This window comes from Pteropus medius, unplaced genomic scaffold, assembly GCF_902729225.1.
Source record: "Pteropus medius unplaced genomic scaffold, Ma_sr-lr_union100, whole genome shotgun sequence".
Lineage (NCBI taxonomy): Eukaryota > Metazoa > Chordata > Mammalia > Chiroptera > Pteropodidae > Pteropus > Pteropus medius.
Window position 1 is genome coordinate 4,406,530 of NW_024345861.1, and position 17,759 is coordinate 4,424,288.

The 17,759-nt window shown below is 39.1% G+C and overlaps 1 protein-coding gene across 3 annotated transcripts in view; it reads left to right on the plus strand.

The window, feature by feature from the left end:
* SORL1 (sortilin related receptor 1) overlaps nucleotides 1–17,759 on the plus strand; it is a 153,249-nt gene that overhangs the window by 69,293 nt on the left and 66,197 nt on the right. For all 3 annotated transcript variants that reach the window (XM_039874716.1, XM_039874715.1, XM_039874717.1), the window contains exons 13-20: nucleotides 2,312–2,490; nucleotides 3,975–4,161; nucleotides 8,184–8,312; nucleotides 8,823–8,908; nucleotides 12,248–12,420; nucleotides 13,455–13,586; nucleotides 15,575–15,666; nucleotides 16,884–17,130. In XM_039874716.1, the coding sequence (XP_039730650.1) occupies nucleotides 2,312–2,490; nucleotides 3,975–4,161; nucleotides 8,184–8,312; nucleotides 8,823–8,908; nucleotides 12,248–12,420; nucleotides 13,455–13,586; nucleotides 15,575–15,666; nucleotides 16,884–17,130 (1,225 nt within the window). The remainder of the gene's footprint in view (nucleotides 1–2,311; nucleotides 2,491–3,974; nucleotides 4,162–8,183; nucleotides 8,313–8,822; nucleotides 8,909–12,247; nucleotides 12,421–13,454; nucleotides 13,587–15,574; nucleotides 15,667–16,883; nucleotides 17,131–17,759) is intronic.

The window sequence follows — 17,759 nt, forward strand, 5'->3', positions numbered from 1 at the left end:
TTCCAGAGCATGGGAGGCAGCAGTTAACCTATTCACTGGATTGCAGCACCTAATGCTAGTAGTAAATAAACACTTAGTAAGAGAGTTCCAGAGAGAGCTGCCCTCTTTCACGTCGTTCTAACTCCATGTGATTTCTTCCACCCTATGAGTTATAGAGGGGCAGATGTTCTTATCACCTTTTAACTGTTTTTGGTATTTATTATCTGTACAAGTAGCCTTGTGCCCTTTGCAAATTCGGTAGATTTACGTTCCTGATTTTTATTATCCAGCTCATTGACAAATGGGTCCAGCTCTGTGAGAACTAGATGTCTTATTTTGGGTTGAGATCAAACCATTTATCAGCACTTTGGGATTTGTTTGTTTCACTGGGAGTGATTTTTTTCTGTGTGGTCCACAAAAATTCTTATGAAGAAAAGAATATTCTGTATTGTTACCCTACTTTAAAAGTGGTACTAAGACTTTTGCTCATCTCACTGATACAAGAAGGAGATTGAATGAGTTAACTTATCCCCATATCTGCCTCAAAATTAACTTAAACCAAAAGCATATCAGCCAGATGAGAATTTCTCCTCTTCGAAGATCTGTAGAAGAGATCACTTATTCCCTACTGACATTTTTTATGTTGCCTCATAACATCACCACTTGGTTTAATGCATAGCCTTCTTTCAGAAGTATCAATTTTAGTAATCACAATATGGGAGGAAGATTTTGGATTGAATGATGCCATGATAAGATTTATGTCAAATATTAAGATCCTGAGTGAGTATATGAAAATCTCAAAAACATGGGGAAATTGAAAGAAAAATAAGTTTTTAAAAAAATATATAATTAGGATTTCAGGGAGTTTTAATAACTCTGTGATCCTAATGAAATTTCTAATCGAGTGGTTTCTCATGTGGAGAATCTCACCAGCCTACTGGGTGAAGGAGCAAATATTAGGCACATTTTCTCCTTCTCCTCCTCCTCTTCAATACAAAAGATAATTTAAAATCAGTACAGTTAAATTCAGTGCTGCTTCTTTTTTCAAGGGCTTGTTTTTTTTGTTCTGATAGAATTGTTGGCCTTACAGACTTTTCTCAGGACATACTTTTCATCCAACTTTTTAATTTTTAAGACCACAGGAGAAATTGGAAGAATTATATAGAACATTTATATAATCTTCACATAGAATTATTAGTTGTTAATATTTTGCCCATCTGCTTAACTTCTATTACCCATGTATTATCTATCCTGTTTGTCTCTCTGCCTGCTTGCCGTTCTGTCAATCTATCATCTGTCTCTCTACCTACCTAGCTACCTACCTATCAATACTTATATCTCCAATAAATAAGGGTATTTTTACACAATCAGGATTATCACATCTAAGGAAATTAACATGAACTAAATATTACTTATAGACTACATTTATCTTTTCTCAATTCCATATTCTTATAGCTACTCTTTTTTCTAATCCAGGACTCAGTCAAGCTTTACACATTGCATTTGGTAGTTACAACTCTTTAGTCTCTTAATCTGTAACAAGCCTTCTGCCTTTTTTGTTTGTTTTCATAATCTTGTTTTTTTGTTTGTTTGTTTGTTTGTTTTTTGAAGACTCCAGACCAGTTGTCTTGTAGAATGTCTTACATTCTGGATTTGTTCAATTGTATAGAATAGTATACAGATGATGTGTTATCCTCATTGCTTTATTGGAAGCACATAGTGTCAGGTTGTCCCACTATTTGTGATGCCAATTTTGGTGAAGGTTGTGATTCTTACATGGTCTGCTGTAAAAATGACATTTCTCCCTTAATCTGGGTTATCTTTAGATCATGTGACCACCCTGGTCCCCAGTGCTTCTCACCCAGTGATTTAGCATCTAGTGATGATCTTGTCTGAGTCAATTATTATAGTGAGGGTTACAGAACAGTCAGTTTTATCATTCTGTCATAGTTTTCAACATTTATTAGGTAGCATTGAATATAAGAAGAAAGTCTCTTCCCCTTCTCTCTTTTAGTGTCATTTAGAAACTTATTCTCTATTTTCATTCAGTGTATAATCTATTTCCATCATTTTTCTATTTTATGTTCAAATTTTCCTAAATTTGGCCAATTGGAGTCCATTGAGGTAGCTCCCATGTCCTTTTGTGTTGACTCTATTAGTCTCTGAGCACTTCTTTTCTTTCTGGCACAACCTTAAACTTTCCGTACTTTAGCTCAGGATAAGCCATTTCTCCAAGGAGTCCTGGTTCCTATTATTGGGAGTGTTATCTGGAAACCAAGCCCTTGCTGGAGAGACTTTAACTGCAAGGATCTTTTCACTTGCATTTGGGCAGATACAGTACCAATGAAGGGGAGACCTGGAAAACATTCATCTTCTCCGAGAAGCCAGTGTTTGTGTATGGGCTCCTTACAGAACCTGGTGAGAAGAGCACTGTCTTCACCATCTTTGGCTCCAGCAAAGAGACTGTCCACAGCTGGCTGATCCTCCAAGTCAATGCCACGGATGCCCTGGGTAAGCTGCTGCCTCCTTAGCTCTTTTCATCGAAATATTTATTGACCAGGGCATCAGCTTAGATACTTTGTCCTCAGAAAAGTTTATGATCTGTTTAAGGAGATGGGCATATATAGAGTAAGTGAGTGAGAAATATATAGGCTGTTACTCGGGCGATTCTTAATAGGATCATGTGTTATTTTTTTGTATTCTCATTTCCTTATGCAGTCATTGACACATAGTAGGTTTAGGACTATGTGTGTTAAACATGTGAATGAATGAATAGATGAATGAATGAAAGACATTCTTCTAAATTAGCAGTTGTAGTTTGATAAATTCAGCCAGTAACTACTATGTGAAAGGCAGTGTGTCAAATGGGTCTGGGTCCTCTCAGAGCTGTTTAGGATCTCGTCATGATCTGCTAGTCTAGGCACAAAATATGTAAGTAACCAAGGAGAAATAAACACCTTCCTTCCCTGCCCCGCTTACCTTTCCTTTTTCTCTGCCTGGAATGCCCCCTGTGTTACCCATTCAATTTCCACTAATCGAAATCCTTTTCATGTTTCAGCATCCAGTGTGTTTGGCTGCTAATATTACAACCAGGAGACTCCTCCCCTCTTCTCTGTGTCCGGAGTATAAGTGTACTCATCTGCCTTGAATTATAAATTTGTATCTGTTCTGTATGTGTGTCATCTCTGATTAACTAGATTATAAGGTCCTTGGAAATAAGAACCTGTCCTCTGTACACTTGTTTTACATGAACTGCACAGCCTGATAGCCTTTCAGGCAGTAAGAATTTAATAAGTACTTGCTAATTCGAATGGCATTGAGTTGACAGTTGTTCATCATTTTCAGGCAACATTTAATCTGATTGAAGATATGTATATATAAAAAAGACATAAAGTACTAATATTGACATAGGTTTACTTTGAAATTCCCGTAGACACCACTCTATTTAAATTTGGGGTGCATATGGGTAGATGGAGTGATCATCCAAGTTGTCTTACCATTTCTCATCCTTCCGTGAAGACCCTGCACTTTCTGTGCATTGACAGAAAATTCTCTGTTGCTCTCAGGCCATACTACTGGATGTTCCCACACTACCCCAGAAAGCAGGTGGGGGAACTGTACTCCTGAATGATACCATCTATCAAAGATTCAGCATTTCCCTAACTCCCTAGCAGATAAACACCTCTAGGCACCTATTTCTAAAAGGAACTACGGAATGTGCTAAAATATATCAGAAGTTTAGATAGTGCCAAAGGTGGCTTGCTTCTTCTCAGCTTTCTCAGATAAACATCTGTATTTCAGGGGGTATCATTTTCATTTGTGTGGGTGTCACTCGGCCTCAAAGCAAGCTGATTGGAGGCTTGGGACAGCTCTAGAGGCGTGTGTGCTTGCCAGGCAACAACAGGATCGTGGGAAGTGGGTGACTGGGCTGATGGGAAGGAAGGACAGGAAACCCTACATGGGCCTGCCCCTAATGCTGTATTTCCTTTCCTCAGGGGTTCCCTGCACAGACAATGACTACAAGCTGTGGTCACCATCTGATGAGCGGGGCAACGAGTGTTTGCTAGGACACAAGACTGTTTTTAAGCGGAGGACCCCTCATGCAACGTGCTTTAATGGAGAAGACTTTGACAGGCCAGTGGTCGTGTCCAACTGTTCCTGCACCCGAGAGGACTATGAATGGTTGGTTCTTCATCAATGCCTAGGGATTTAGTTGTGTTTTATTCTCAGCAGCGTGGGAAACAGGCTAGGATATGGTCCATTCCCCTGAGGAAAGGAAGGGAACCATAGGGAACAAATATTTAAGTACCTTTTATGTGCCAGGAATTGTTCTAGGTACTTTTTATGTAGGTTATTCCATTTAGTCCCTATAGCTGTGTGGTGCGGTAGAGGCGTTATTACCTGGCAAGCTGTGGTAATCCATTCAGGAATAGATGGCTCTGGGGTTTGTTTCAATGGGGCAACCCAAACAAGGAACATGCTGAACTTCCATTATAGGTAATTCCTTTTCTTAGACGCTCCCTTTTAAAGGGAATTTATTTCTTTATGTGAAATGAGGGAATGTTACCGTGAGCGTTGTGTGTGTGTGTGTGTGTGTGTGTGTGTGTGTGTGTGTGTAGATATCTATCTATCTATCTATCTATCTATCTATCTATCTATCTATCATCTATCTATCTATATTCATTAGTCCTTGAGCGAGGTAGCCAAGGCACTGCTGAGAATGCTAAAAGCAGAATAAACGACGTGCTCACAAATAATTGTAAAAGGATATGGAAAGCTGCAAGTACCTTGGAGGATGTACTTTTATTGTGAATATTGAAAGGAAGAAGGAGACTTGTGATTTGTTCTTGGGGAATTGGGAAGTTTTTGGAAGAAGCACTGTGTGAGATGGGCCTTAAGGAAGCATCTGGATATGTGGACAGGAGCATTTTGAGAAGATGTAGCAGCAGTGTGAAGGCATGGAGGCAGAGAAATAATTGGCTGTTTAGTTTGAATGCCTTGTTGGGTATATGAGGTGGGGTCAATGAGTGGAAATGAGGCTGAAAAGAGAGAATCCAAAAGGGGTAGAGACCTAAGGTTATGGACCGTATTCTGTAAGCAGAAGGGAATCTTTGAAGGCTCCTGAGGAGAGTTGAAAATCAGAACAGAGCTTAGCTTTAGGAAGCAGTAGAGCACAGAGGTCCTCAGAGGTCCTAGGCAGTCTCTCAAGTCTGTAACCCAGCACAAAATCATCCCAGATTAGGCAGGGCTGTTAGTAGAGCATGGGTATTGAACATAAACACATAATTCATTTTTCAGTAGTTGCTGAGGTATAAAGAAACTAAAGTTTGCTTTGAGAAGCACACTTTTCTTGACTAAAGCCAGAAACCTCTGATGTGTTCTAGTCCAGAGTTTGGAACAAGGCCATATAGTAAATGTTTCAGACTTTGCAGGCCATATTGTCTCTGATGTAGCCACTCAACTCTGCCTGTAGTAGCGTGAAAATAGTCATGGGTGAACAGACATGACTGTGATCCTATAAAGTTTTATTCGCTAAAACAGCTAATAAGATTTGGTTAACTCCTGTCCTAGACAGACCAATGTTTCTCAAACTTGAATATACATACGAATGACTTGGGATCTTGTTAAAATGCAAGTTCGGACTCAGTAGTTCTGAGAATCTGAAGTTCTGCTGATCCTGATGCTGCTTATCTGCAAACCCATCCTTTGAACAGCAGCCTTTGGACAGTACAAGACGTGGCAATGCTCATGCCCTTTGAAAGCTGTGTACTCCTAAGATAGCAGCATAGACGCTTCCATGGCGAATTCATAGAGCTGTGTGATGTTTCCAGTGATGTCAATCCAATGCCTCTTTGCTGCCTTCTGCTCTCCATTAGATACCCTGAAATTGTAATTCTAATCTGAGAGCGTTGCTGGCCCAAGGTAGTACCCCTGACTCTAGAGGCCCTAACCATGCAAAAGGTTATGATGCCCAATCTCTTCCTTCTTTTATCCCCATTAAGTACTTTAAAATAAAACAAAATCAAAAACATATATATTAAAAAAAATGGAAACCTAACAAATCTTTGATTTTTTTCCTGATGACCACTATTATGTCCTTTCTCTAAAATCTGCCTGACAACAACAACAAAAACCAGGAACCATGGGCTAGTGTGCCTTCTTGGTAAACTGGCTTGGCTCTCATTGGCCCACCATGCCAACCCCACTGACCTGTAGAAACCTGGTGGTTGCTAAGTTTTTATTATATACCATGAAAACTACCTTCCTTGCCCCTCATGGCATGGGCTTCAGGCCAAATGAGAGTGTGGGGGTGATGACCCATGAAAATGATGTATTGATTTCAGGTCATCTTATTACTGTTCATCTGTTTGCTGTAGCTGCTAGAAAAGAGCCAACCTGACTATGTCACTCTTGGAAATGTTTGGCATTGGACTATGGTAGTGAGAAGGGAAATGGTCCAGAAATGGACAACAGGAGAGGAAATGAGAACGAGTGAGCTTGTAGGATCTGTTCATTATTTCAACTCCTGAGTGATGACTACATTCAAAAGTCAGGTTACTTCTGATAGTCCCTTCAAACCTCTCTGGGGAGCTCAGCCATTGGCCCATATGTTCCCTGGTTTCAGGGGTAGGTTCTTTTACATCTTTATATATATATATATATATATAGATGTATCTCTCTCTCTCTCTCTCTCTCTCTCTATATATATATATATATATGTATATATAGATAGATATATATAGATGTATATATAGATAGATAGATAGATCTATCTATCTATATCTATATATACATCTATATATATAAATAAATATATATATTTCAATATATATATATATTTCAAAGTGTATGTGTGTGTGTGTGTGTATATATATATATAGTTGACTCTTTTACATCTCCATGTTTCCCCACACTGCCAAGAAGTGTGGCTTTCAAATTCTTGACTTGCAACCCCTAGTACACAGTGCATTTTCTGGTATGACCCTGTACCTACACATACTTATATATGTAGACACATGCATGCATGTAATTAAAAAAAAAGTTTTATGAGATAACATTTACTTTTAAGTGTGACAAATTTTGCAATCTTCTGTTTTTGGGGGAAGGCGGGGCAGGAAGCTGGTTTTAACCTTCTAAAGTGCTTTTACTGCCTTCTACGTTATTGCTTACAGCTTGAAGAAACCTGCCTAAGAAGGGTGCTCTGCCATTGGAGGAAAATAAGCAATTAGCTAATGTTCCACTTAGTCCCCCAAAAGATTTAAAGCAGCCATCCAGTAAAAATTACCTAATATAAGGAATAAGACCTCTTTGATACAGTAATAAAACCCTTTTGAATAATTTTCTACAAAGTGCTAAATATAGATATGACACAATATAAACACAAACCTCTTTGCCCTGTACTTGTTAATACTTTTCATAGTAGATGTTTCAGTAAATATTTGTTGAACCAAAAAGAGTAAATGAAGCCTTTCAGGTGGAAAATACCTTTGAATTGCAAAATTCTAGTTTGGGCAGGGCCTCGGGAAGTATACAGCACAGCTCATCCTAGAGCTGTTCAGTGCATCCGAGGGAAGTCATGTGGTTAAGGGCAGAGCCGAGAGTAGGCCGGGGCCCCCTGCTTGCTACTCGGCCCCTTGAGCTGGGTGATTTGGCAGAGATGTGGCCCCCAAAATGCAGAAGGTCTCGTGGATCAAACCACTGTGTCCCAAAGTGCAGGATGAGGCACCCAAGGTGATTTTAAGTAGTACGTGGACATGGTCTTAAATAACGTTAGTAAAAAAAAAACCGAAACCTTGTTAAGTAAAAGTACTGTTCTTTTAAATTTCTTTTAATTATTCTAATCATGTTAAGAAGAAAGTCTCACTAGGTGTTAGTAATTCTTTAACATTTGCTAATCCCTTTTAACAAAGAGAGGGCAGGCCCAGCGTCTTTGGATAGGGAACTGGATCTAGCAAAAAAATGAATATTATTTTTTTTTTGCATGACTTATATTGTTTTTGTTTATGTCATATGATAGTGGTTTGTAATTATGGTTCTGATATCAAGTTTCTTTTGGAAATGTATTAGTGCAGAAAAGTGAGTAGTCTTTAAGAGGTACTTATAATACAGGTGGCAGGCAGTATGGCAGAAGTCACAAGGGTTGGTACTGAAATGCCCGAAGTGTGTAAACCAGTGGCCTTAACAAACCCTGATTGCCTTTTCAGTGACTTCGGCTTCAAGATGAGTGAAGATTTGTCACTAGAGGTTTGTGTTCCCGATCCAGAGTTTTTTGGGAAATCATACTCCCCTCCTGTGCCTTGTCCAGTGGGTTCTACTTACAGGAGAACAAGAGGGTACGTCTCACAAAGGTTGCCATGTCAGGGACACTGTGGAGGGGTGGAGATCTGCCCTTGATATGAGAGAGCATAGTGGACCACCTAGGTATCTTTCATACTCCAAATGCTAGATTTCTAAGTTAGCAAATTTCAAGTAGTTTGGGCATTGACATTTGCAAATTCTTCTGCCCTCAGTGAGAAAAAAAAAATGCAAGTCTATAAGTTTCTTTACAACTCTAGTTGTATCTTAAGTCACAAATTTTAGTAAGGATATATCTTCATAGGAGTTTTTTGAAGAGATATATGTAAAACTATTGCCTAGGACAGCACTCCAAATTGTCTGGGTTGCCTAATCTAATTGCAAACAGAACCGATTCAGAATGATTAAACATCCTTCTTCCTATTCTATGGGGAAGTGAATAGATGAACTTCATTGTCCTTGGATAGGAAATATATTCCCAGTTACAAAGCCTTTGTGACTGTTCTTTGGTGTTTCTGACCTCTTCTTCTTGGGGTGGGGGATGACAGCTATCGGAAGATTTCTGGGGACACTTGTAGTGGAGGAGATGTTGAAGCACGACTAGAAGGAGAACTGGTCCCCTGTCCCTTGGCAGGTAAGAGGTGATTTCTTTCCTTTGACTTCTTGAGCCGTCATTGAAGCATAATTATGATCTTACCCAGATTCAGCCTTGTGGCTCTTCTAACTTAGCGGAGAAAAAGAGTAGAAGTTACAAGCATCACAGAGCTCTCTAAACTTGGGATCCAAACTAAATTTATTTATAGACTTATGACATTATAGGAATGGAGAATGTTTTTTGAAAGAAATCTCCTTTGTTCATTGAAAAATGTTTATTTGGCATCTGTTGTATTCTAGGCATGGGGAAATGAGGGATGCCCATAGGCCTTTTGTGTGTACCTTGATCTGTTTGTCATAGCCGAATATAGAGACTTGTGGATTTTTGAGAAGTAGCTAATTGGTCTATCTTAATTTTTGTAAAAATAATTATAAACAATATTTTAACAGAATTTTATACATTTTAATGTACTTTTCCATGTGTCGTCATTTTAATTCTTATGACTACCCAGTGAGACAGATATCATTAGCTCCATTTTTTTTTAATATGAGGAAGCATGATCAAAGGAGAGGGTTAAATGACTTATTTAAGGTCACATCTGGTAAGTAACAAAGCTAAAATTCAGATTCTAAGCCCATGCTCACCTAGACATCAGCCAAGTGGCAAATAAATGTCATTCCCATTATCTTAGATGATCATTATGCATACTAATTAAGAAAAACTTTTTTGGACTACATGCACACGCTATAAGATATAGTGTGTTCTAAGTATGTTTTAAGTTGATTTAGTGGTGATGGCACATGTTGAGGTATTTTGAAATACACACATGAAATTTTGATCTCTTAACAAAGAGTTAATCTCTTAGCATCTTTTTTTTTTCTTCACTCTGTTTCTAGTTCTTATTCATGTAGAGGTTCCTTATTCCCTCTGAGCCCTTCATCCTGCTCATACCTCTTGGTGAAGGGAAATGATTGGGGCTGACTTCCATCAGCAGTGGTATTGTCTAATGGAACAGCTACAAATGCCAAATGAATCATGAGAGAAGCATGTCATCCTCTGCAGGCAGGGCAGAGTGGCTCTCTCTTTTGCTCACTGCTCACCAGCTTGCCCTGTATTTTTCATGCTAAGCTCATTAGTCCCTTAATTTAATCTTCCATCATAACCAGAGTAATTAGCATACCCACTGTGGAGACTTAAAAAGAACATGACTTCAGCATATTCTCACAAATGAGCAGATAATATTCAAATATCCCCTTCATAAGAGCTGTTATTGATGAGGGCTTGGGTTAGTAGGGTTTGAATGATTGTTCTTAAGGGGCTGTAGTACATACTTTTATAATAAATATTTCCGAAGATAATTTAGCGAGGGACAAAACAGTTTATTTAAAATTGTTTAAACTGATAAGAAAGCTATTTTGATAAAGGAGAGGATAGAACAGGGAATGAAGTGGAAACAAATCTCATTTGTAGTATAAGCCACCTTCTAAATATTATATTAAAAAAAAATGGAACTAAAGGCAGGGATGTACCAAAGAAGGAAAAGATGGTTTCATAAGACCAGTGGGAACCATAACATCTTTGCAAAGATGAGATAATCTGGGCATCTGAAAGGATTTTAATTTAAATGAATTAAGTATTTTTTTTCTTTTATGAATGCTATAGTAACATAGATTTCTATGCTGTGCTCATGTATGGCTGGAATTGATCAAGGAATTCTCTTCCTTTTCTAAGTTAAGTATTACACATGGAAATGTTTCATGTTCCTTTGTACCTAATCCTAAAGCAAGTATTTCTGGACTCAGACTCTACTGTGAAGGCATTTGTTGGTCAGAAGAAAAAAAAAACCAAAGCAACAAAATGAGGTTTATAGATATTAGAGAGAGATAGGGAGTGAAAGACTTGCTGCTGTGAATGTGTTCTCCATGATTCTATGTGGCAGCTTTGGCAAGAGTCCTTGATTTCAATGTCATTTACAAGCTGGACAGTTTCATCTTGACTGCCCCCTTAACTGGGAATTATAGTGGAAAGGTTTTCTTGAAATCGAAAGGAGAGATTAATTATCATGAGGTAGCTTAAATACTTTTGAACTGAAGTGTGAGACCAAAGGAAAAGAAGGTAAACTTTATTAAAAGTTGTAGGTAGATTTATATTTTTGTGCATTATCTATATTGAAGCCTTTATAAAGCAGGTGTCTAGTACATGTTAACTCAGTGAATAAATGGAATTAGAAAGGGAGGGAAAATAAAACCAAAATAGCAGTAACTATGTGGACATTCAGCAAAGGAACTCAGATTTATTTGCATTTGGTCTCATGTGCAATGTATTGGGTGCTTTCAGCATGGGTTCCCGTATGTTGCTCATCTCCATTCTCTTGGAAGAATCTTAGTGTTTTCCAAGCTGTTCTCTAAATGGAAGAGAGAGCACTAGTTTTTCCAGTTACTTGTTATCTGTCATTAAGTAAGTCTCTTTAGGAACTCTGGGCTTCTATTTCTACAACTTAAAAATGGCAATATTAGTATTTACATAATAAGAGACAGCATTGTATAGTGTTTAAAATATAAACTTTGGATCCAGACTGCTGGGTTCGAGTCTTGGCTCTGCCTCTTAGTAGTTGTGTAACCTTGAGTGAGTTACTTAACCTCTTTGATCTCAATTTTTTCATTTCTAAAATTGTGTTATAGTAGCTCTCCCATTATACAGTTGTTAATGAGGATTAAACAGTGTCTGTTACATAGTATGTGCGTTGTGTAAGTGTTATGTAGGAATAGGATTTTTGTGAAAATTATGTTGGAAAACATTTTGTAAGTAGTCAAGAACAAATGTATTATTGTTTTAAAAATGTAATAGATTGGTATAATTGGCATATGCCATCGTGAACAATATTGAACAGGTGAACAAACAGATTAGAAAACTTAACTACAAGTCTACAGATTAGAAAATTTAGCTACAAGTCTTCTAGTTCACAAAATTATGGTGCCATGTGATACAGGCACATGATGAGGACAACATACTGACTGGTGTCATTATTTTGTCACGTGTGATTAGTGATTTTTAGGCTGAGCTCATAAGTTTGGATGTTGGAGCATGCCTACTGGGGGAATTTAGATTAAAAACAAACCAAAAAAATAATAAATAATACACTTTGCAGATGAGGAAACTTGTTTAAGATTCACACGAGTTTAAGTAACATGCCCAAGGCAGAAATGTTTTTCTGTTACACACCTTCTAAGACTGGATTCCTGTGCTCTTTCACTTGATCTACGCCATGTGCCAGTGGCTCTGAGGTTTGTGTGTGAGGGAAAAAATGGGTCAGACATGCTGGGATCTCTTCAGCGTCGTCTAGATTCACTCTCCCTATTGTTTTGTGTGTCTGTGCAGAGGAGAACGAATTCATCCTATATGCTATGCGGAAGTCCATCCACCGCTATGACCTAGCCTCAGGAGCCACTGAGCAGTTGCCTCTCATTGGGTTGCGGGCAGCAGTGGCCCTAGACTTTGACTATGAGCACAACTGCTTGTATTGGTCTGACCTGGCCTTGGATATCATCCAGGTGAGTCAGCCCTTGGTCTGGTCCTGAGCGCTGTGACTTGCAATGACCCAAGAAAGCAAGTATAAGAAATTTTAAGCCAAAAATCATCTCAGGGCTGACTGATAAAACGTTTCAGTTTTCTACTTTAGTTATTTTCTTTCCTTGTAGGACGGACAAAGACACTCCCAAATCTGTGGTCTTACTTATAAGTGAGGTCTCACTTTTCCCTCTGGGAAGATTTTAAGACTAGGAATATGGGATTATTAGTCACTCCCAATCATACCACCTGCCCCGCAGCGTCCTTCTTCCTAAGCTATAATATAGTCACACTTGACTTACCCATAGTTTATGTAATGATCCACTTCAGCTATTCTGCGCACAGTCAAGAACCAGGAAGTGAGCTGTAAAGATCCCCTCACAGTCCAGATAGATAGCCGTACATTTAAACCCATGCACTTTAAAGGAGAGCTATTTGATCTTTAATCCTTTTAGAAAAGCAATTCCAATAAGTTTTATCCGGACTTCCAACCCAACAGAGATTTTACAGTGCTTGGGTAATTGAGGGGGTGGGGATAGGAGACAGTGGTGACTGCTGAGTGTAGCTGTCCCAACAATAGCTTCTGATGGCTAAGAGCCTCTCAAGGGAGGGAGACTGTAAAAAGCAGACATAAGAGTTTAAAAATAATACCAATCTGGTTTCATTTATTTTAAAAGGAAAACAGACTCATGTATCTCAGTTATCTCTGCCTTGTTATTGTGATACAGCATGGTTCATTGGCCAGTGTTCATCATGATAATGCAGAGTAATACAGATGATTAAGTTCTGTTTAGTTATTCTGCTTCAAACAGGAAGCCATGATACATTTTAGAAATGCTTTTATTAAAAACTGGCTTCATTCATCTAGAAAGTTTACTAATGTTAAAAAAAAAAAAAACCAAAGCATCTCATCCGTTGCCAGTCAAGTCAGTTGAATAAAGGGTTACCATCCATGGGACTGATTTGGCAGGAGGTCATTTGAGCATTTTACAACATTTCTTCTTTTTTCTGTCTTCAGCGCCTCTGTTTGAATGGGAGTACAGGGCAAGAGGTGATCATCAGTTCTGGCCTGGAGACAGTAGAAGCCTTGGCCTTTGAACCTCTCAGCCAGTTACTTTACTGGGTGGATGCTGGCTTTAAAAAGATTGAGGTATGTGTATTCCCCTGCTGTCCTTAGTTAAGTGGGTAGGGGGAGCAACTGGGCTTTAAGCCAGATTTGACCCAGACGTAGGAATTAGTGTGTCACATTACTCTGGAATTTTTCAGAGAATTCCAGAGAGTGGACCAGCTGAACCTCTGGAGAAGGAAGAAAAGCAGGATAGTCTCATTATTACTCACTGCTGTGAAGGTCCTATAGGAGAACCAGAATTCATCAAACAGATTTCATTAAGATACCTGAAAGTTTATATTTTGGCTCGAAGAAACAGTAGTAACAATGATAATAATAATTCATTGTCATTGTTAAAATGCTATAACATCAATACTCTAATATTATTATAGTCTATTAGAGTAATAATAATATCACAATCATCATTACCATTATTATTAATGATGATGATGAGCACTTAGTATGTGCCAAGCCCTATTGGAACTACTTTGTAGGAAATATTTGATTTACTTCTCACAATAACCCTGTAAGGTAAGTATTCCTATTTTCTTCACTTCATCTATCTGCAGTTTAGCTGCCAAGACAACATGAGGGTAAGAAATGGCCTCTAAACCACCAAAATCATTGTTTCCAGGAATATAGGTACACCCAACTCCTGAAAATTACTGCTGAGGCCCTGGGGCACTGCCTCAGCACCTCTTTATATTGATTCTCTGTGGAAGTATGGCCTGCGGGTAAAGTAGAAAACACAGTAGAAACTGGGAGACCCAGAAAGCCACAAACTTGAAAGATAGGCCTGGGTTCAGTCTTTATTCTGGTAGGAAAGTGACTCAAGTTTCAATTTCTATATCTATAAGGTGAAGATTCATTCATCCATTCACTGAGTCATTTAACAAGGGCTTTTTGAGTACAAGACATGTGCCAGGTGTGGCTTTAGGTTGTGATGATACAGCAGTAGACAAGGTATACAGGTTCTGATACAGAGTAGATTTTAGTGGAGAAGCAAAATAATGAAAAAATAAGTCGATCAGTTCTGTTGGTGGTAAGTGCTGCAAAAAACATCAAAGGGCGTGTGATCATGTGATTGGGCAGTGGGACAGCATTAGAAAAGGTGGGTAGAGGAGGCACCTTGAGGATGTGACATCTGAGTTGAGCCCTGACTGAGGAGAGGAGGATCATTAGAGTGTTCGCCTCATAGGGTAGCTGAGAGAAAGGAATGAAAAGATGCACAGTACCTGGCACATACTTAGTACTGTATTGTTGGTATTGTTATTAGTACTTCTTCCCTTTCTTTAATTGTGTGTGGCCTGTCTCTGCTGGTTATTAGAAGGATGCAGGCAAAGCTTAAGTATTCACACTCTCATAGGCTTGATGGGAGACCAGTGTACAACTCAAACACTGCTTGTGCACAATGGTTTCAGGTGAGTCAATGATGAGAGCTAGAGATGCCCATTGACCAGAAGAGTTAGCAGAGAACGAAGGCCTGGAGATGAGTTTTGAAAGAAAGATAGGATTTGATTAGAGAGTAGAGGACAGTGCCAAGAGGGGATATGGCAAGAATAGACAGGAGTATGTCAGGCTTAGAGAACCGTGAGAAGACCAGTGTTGCTGAAATCATGGGAGCTGAAATGGAGACTCTTAATTGCAAGGCTCTGACATTGAGAATTTGTTCTGTGGAGAGTGTTGAGCCATTGTTGATTGGGGCATGGGGTAACGTAGGCAGGTAAAATAAGTAAACACATTTGAGTACTTTGTGCAGATCATCACCATGTTCTGGGAATAGGGGCACAGGCGGTGCTTGCTCTTCAGTCAGTCCCTGTGAGAATTGTCACATGAGTCAGAGGAGGGAACAACTCATTTTGACTGGAGTTAGGGGCAGATTTTCCAGATCAGTCTGTAGAGGAGGTGGCCATAGACAGACATGTCCATAGACAGGAGCTGCTGAGCAGGAGACTTGGCAATGTGGGCCTTTTAAGGAGCTCAGATCCATGTTGGCCTTTTTGCTTCCTCTCTTTTTTTGTTTTAATCAGGTAGCTCATCCCGATGGTGACTTCCGACTCACCATCGTCAATTCCTCTGTGCTTGATCGGCCCAGAGCTCTGGTCCTCATGCCGCAGGAGGGGTAAGTGCGGCCCCGGTGGAAGTCAGTGTGTGTCAAATGCTGTAGCAAACAGATTCTCACGGAAATGGAAACTGCTGAACAAAAACTCTGTTTCCCATTATTCTGATTGAAATAATCTATTAACAGAGTTTTGAAACCATAGTCTTGGTCAGGTAACTTTTCATTAGCAAACATCAGAATCTCTTTAGGCATCCAGATGTCTCACATCTGGGGGGGTTTCTCTAACAAAAGGTAATAATAAAAATCTCTATATACTCATAGTAGGGCCTGGTTAGATATTGTGAGGATTCTTTATCTTGAATTTCACACGTGGTATAGACATTTAATCCATTTCATCTATTCTCTGCACTCCAGCATGTATAGGTTTCCTTAATAGCAATTTGTATGCATTTGGAGAGTGCAGAGGTGCTTTTTATTACTTTATTAACTTAAAGAAACATAACTAAAAGGGAAATTCTGGAGTAGCCTTTCTATCCTTCCTTGTAGCATTTATGATTGAGGATTAGATCTATGTTTTAAAAGAAAACCCTGAAATTAATATATGTACTTGATTAAAAATATTAAAAGGGAACAGAAGTATATGAAATGAACAATATTTGTTTCCTCTTTTCTCACTCTTAATTCTTTACACTTCCTAGGGGTTCATAGTTTCTTATGTCTCATTCAGAATTTTTTTTAATCCATGTACAAGCATGTATCCTTAAAACACTCAGAGACAAACATATGTACACATTTGTGTCAAATAGAATAATAGGATATTTACTATTCTGCACTTACTGAAAAATTTAATGTGTTGAAGATAGTTTCATGTGAGCACATATATATTTTAGGCTTCCTAATAGTCTTTTGTATGTACCATAGCATATCACTTTTTCTATAGGTTAACATATGTGTGTGTATACATATATAAATGTTATTTAAAAGTATATACATATATATATTTTTCCTAGTATGAACACTCTTTGCTGTGATGACCATATTTATACCTTGTCTTTGCATAACTTGATTGTATCAGTAGATTAATTCCAGTAAAGGAATTTTTGGGCCAAGGAATTAAGTGGTTTAAGTGGTTTAAGTATTACAATTACATACTGTAATAATAATGCTGAAATAACCAGCCTGGGTTTTCTGGAGGGGCTTCTCACCTCCTTGGAGTAGCATTTGAGCTCCCATTTCCTAGTCCTGACGCACTGTGTGTTCTTTCTGGTTTTGACCAGGGTGATGTTCTGGACTGACTGGGGAGACCTGAAGCCTGGTATTTATCGTAGCAATATGGATGGTTCTGCTGTCCATCGCCTTGTGTCCGAGGATGTGAAATGGCCCAATGGCATCTCCGTGGATGACCAGTGGGTCTACTGGACAGATGCCTACCTGGACTGCATTGAGCGTATCACTTTTAGCGGCCAGCGGCGCTCGATTATCCTGGACAACCTCCCACATCCCTACGCCATTGCTGTCTTTAAGGTAGGGACTCATTTGTTCCCAGCATAGGGTCTGTTAGAGTAGGTGAAGAGCAACTGAAGTGAAGAACCTACTATCGCTGGGTTTTTGCAGAGATGCTTGTCTAACTTCCAGAAAACCAACTCATTTCTGAATTTGACATAGTTTCTTTCAACCCAAAGAAGGGATGCCAGACAGAGGTGCCAGGGTTCCAGGATGCTCACTGGTCACATTTCAAAAGGTTAAAGGTTGAAGTTACTTCACACAAAATTCCCAGCTTGCCTTTCAGTGTCGGTGGTATTGTTTTGACTCCGTGGCTCTGTCTCTTGTGAAGTTTGCTCACTTTTTTCTGTAATGCACTACCTGCGTTGCCTGTCACTTCTGTTTTGACTCTACAGACCCCAACCATTTTGGCACCAGGGACCAGTGCTCCTATTAGAATCTAATGCCTGATGAGCTGTGGTGGAGCTGAGGCAGTGATGCCACCACTGGGGAGAGGCTGCAAAAACAGATGAAGCTTCACTCGCTCGACTGCCACTCACCTCCTATTGTGTGGCCTGGTTCCTAACAGACCATGGCCCGGAGATTTGGAACCCCTGCTCTAGGGAACAAAAGATTCTTCCCAACATTGGGAAGCAAATTTCTGACTGAAG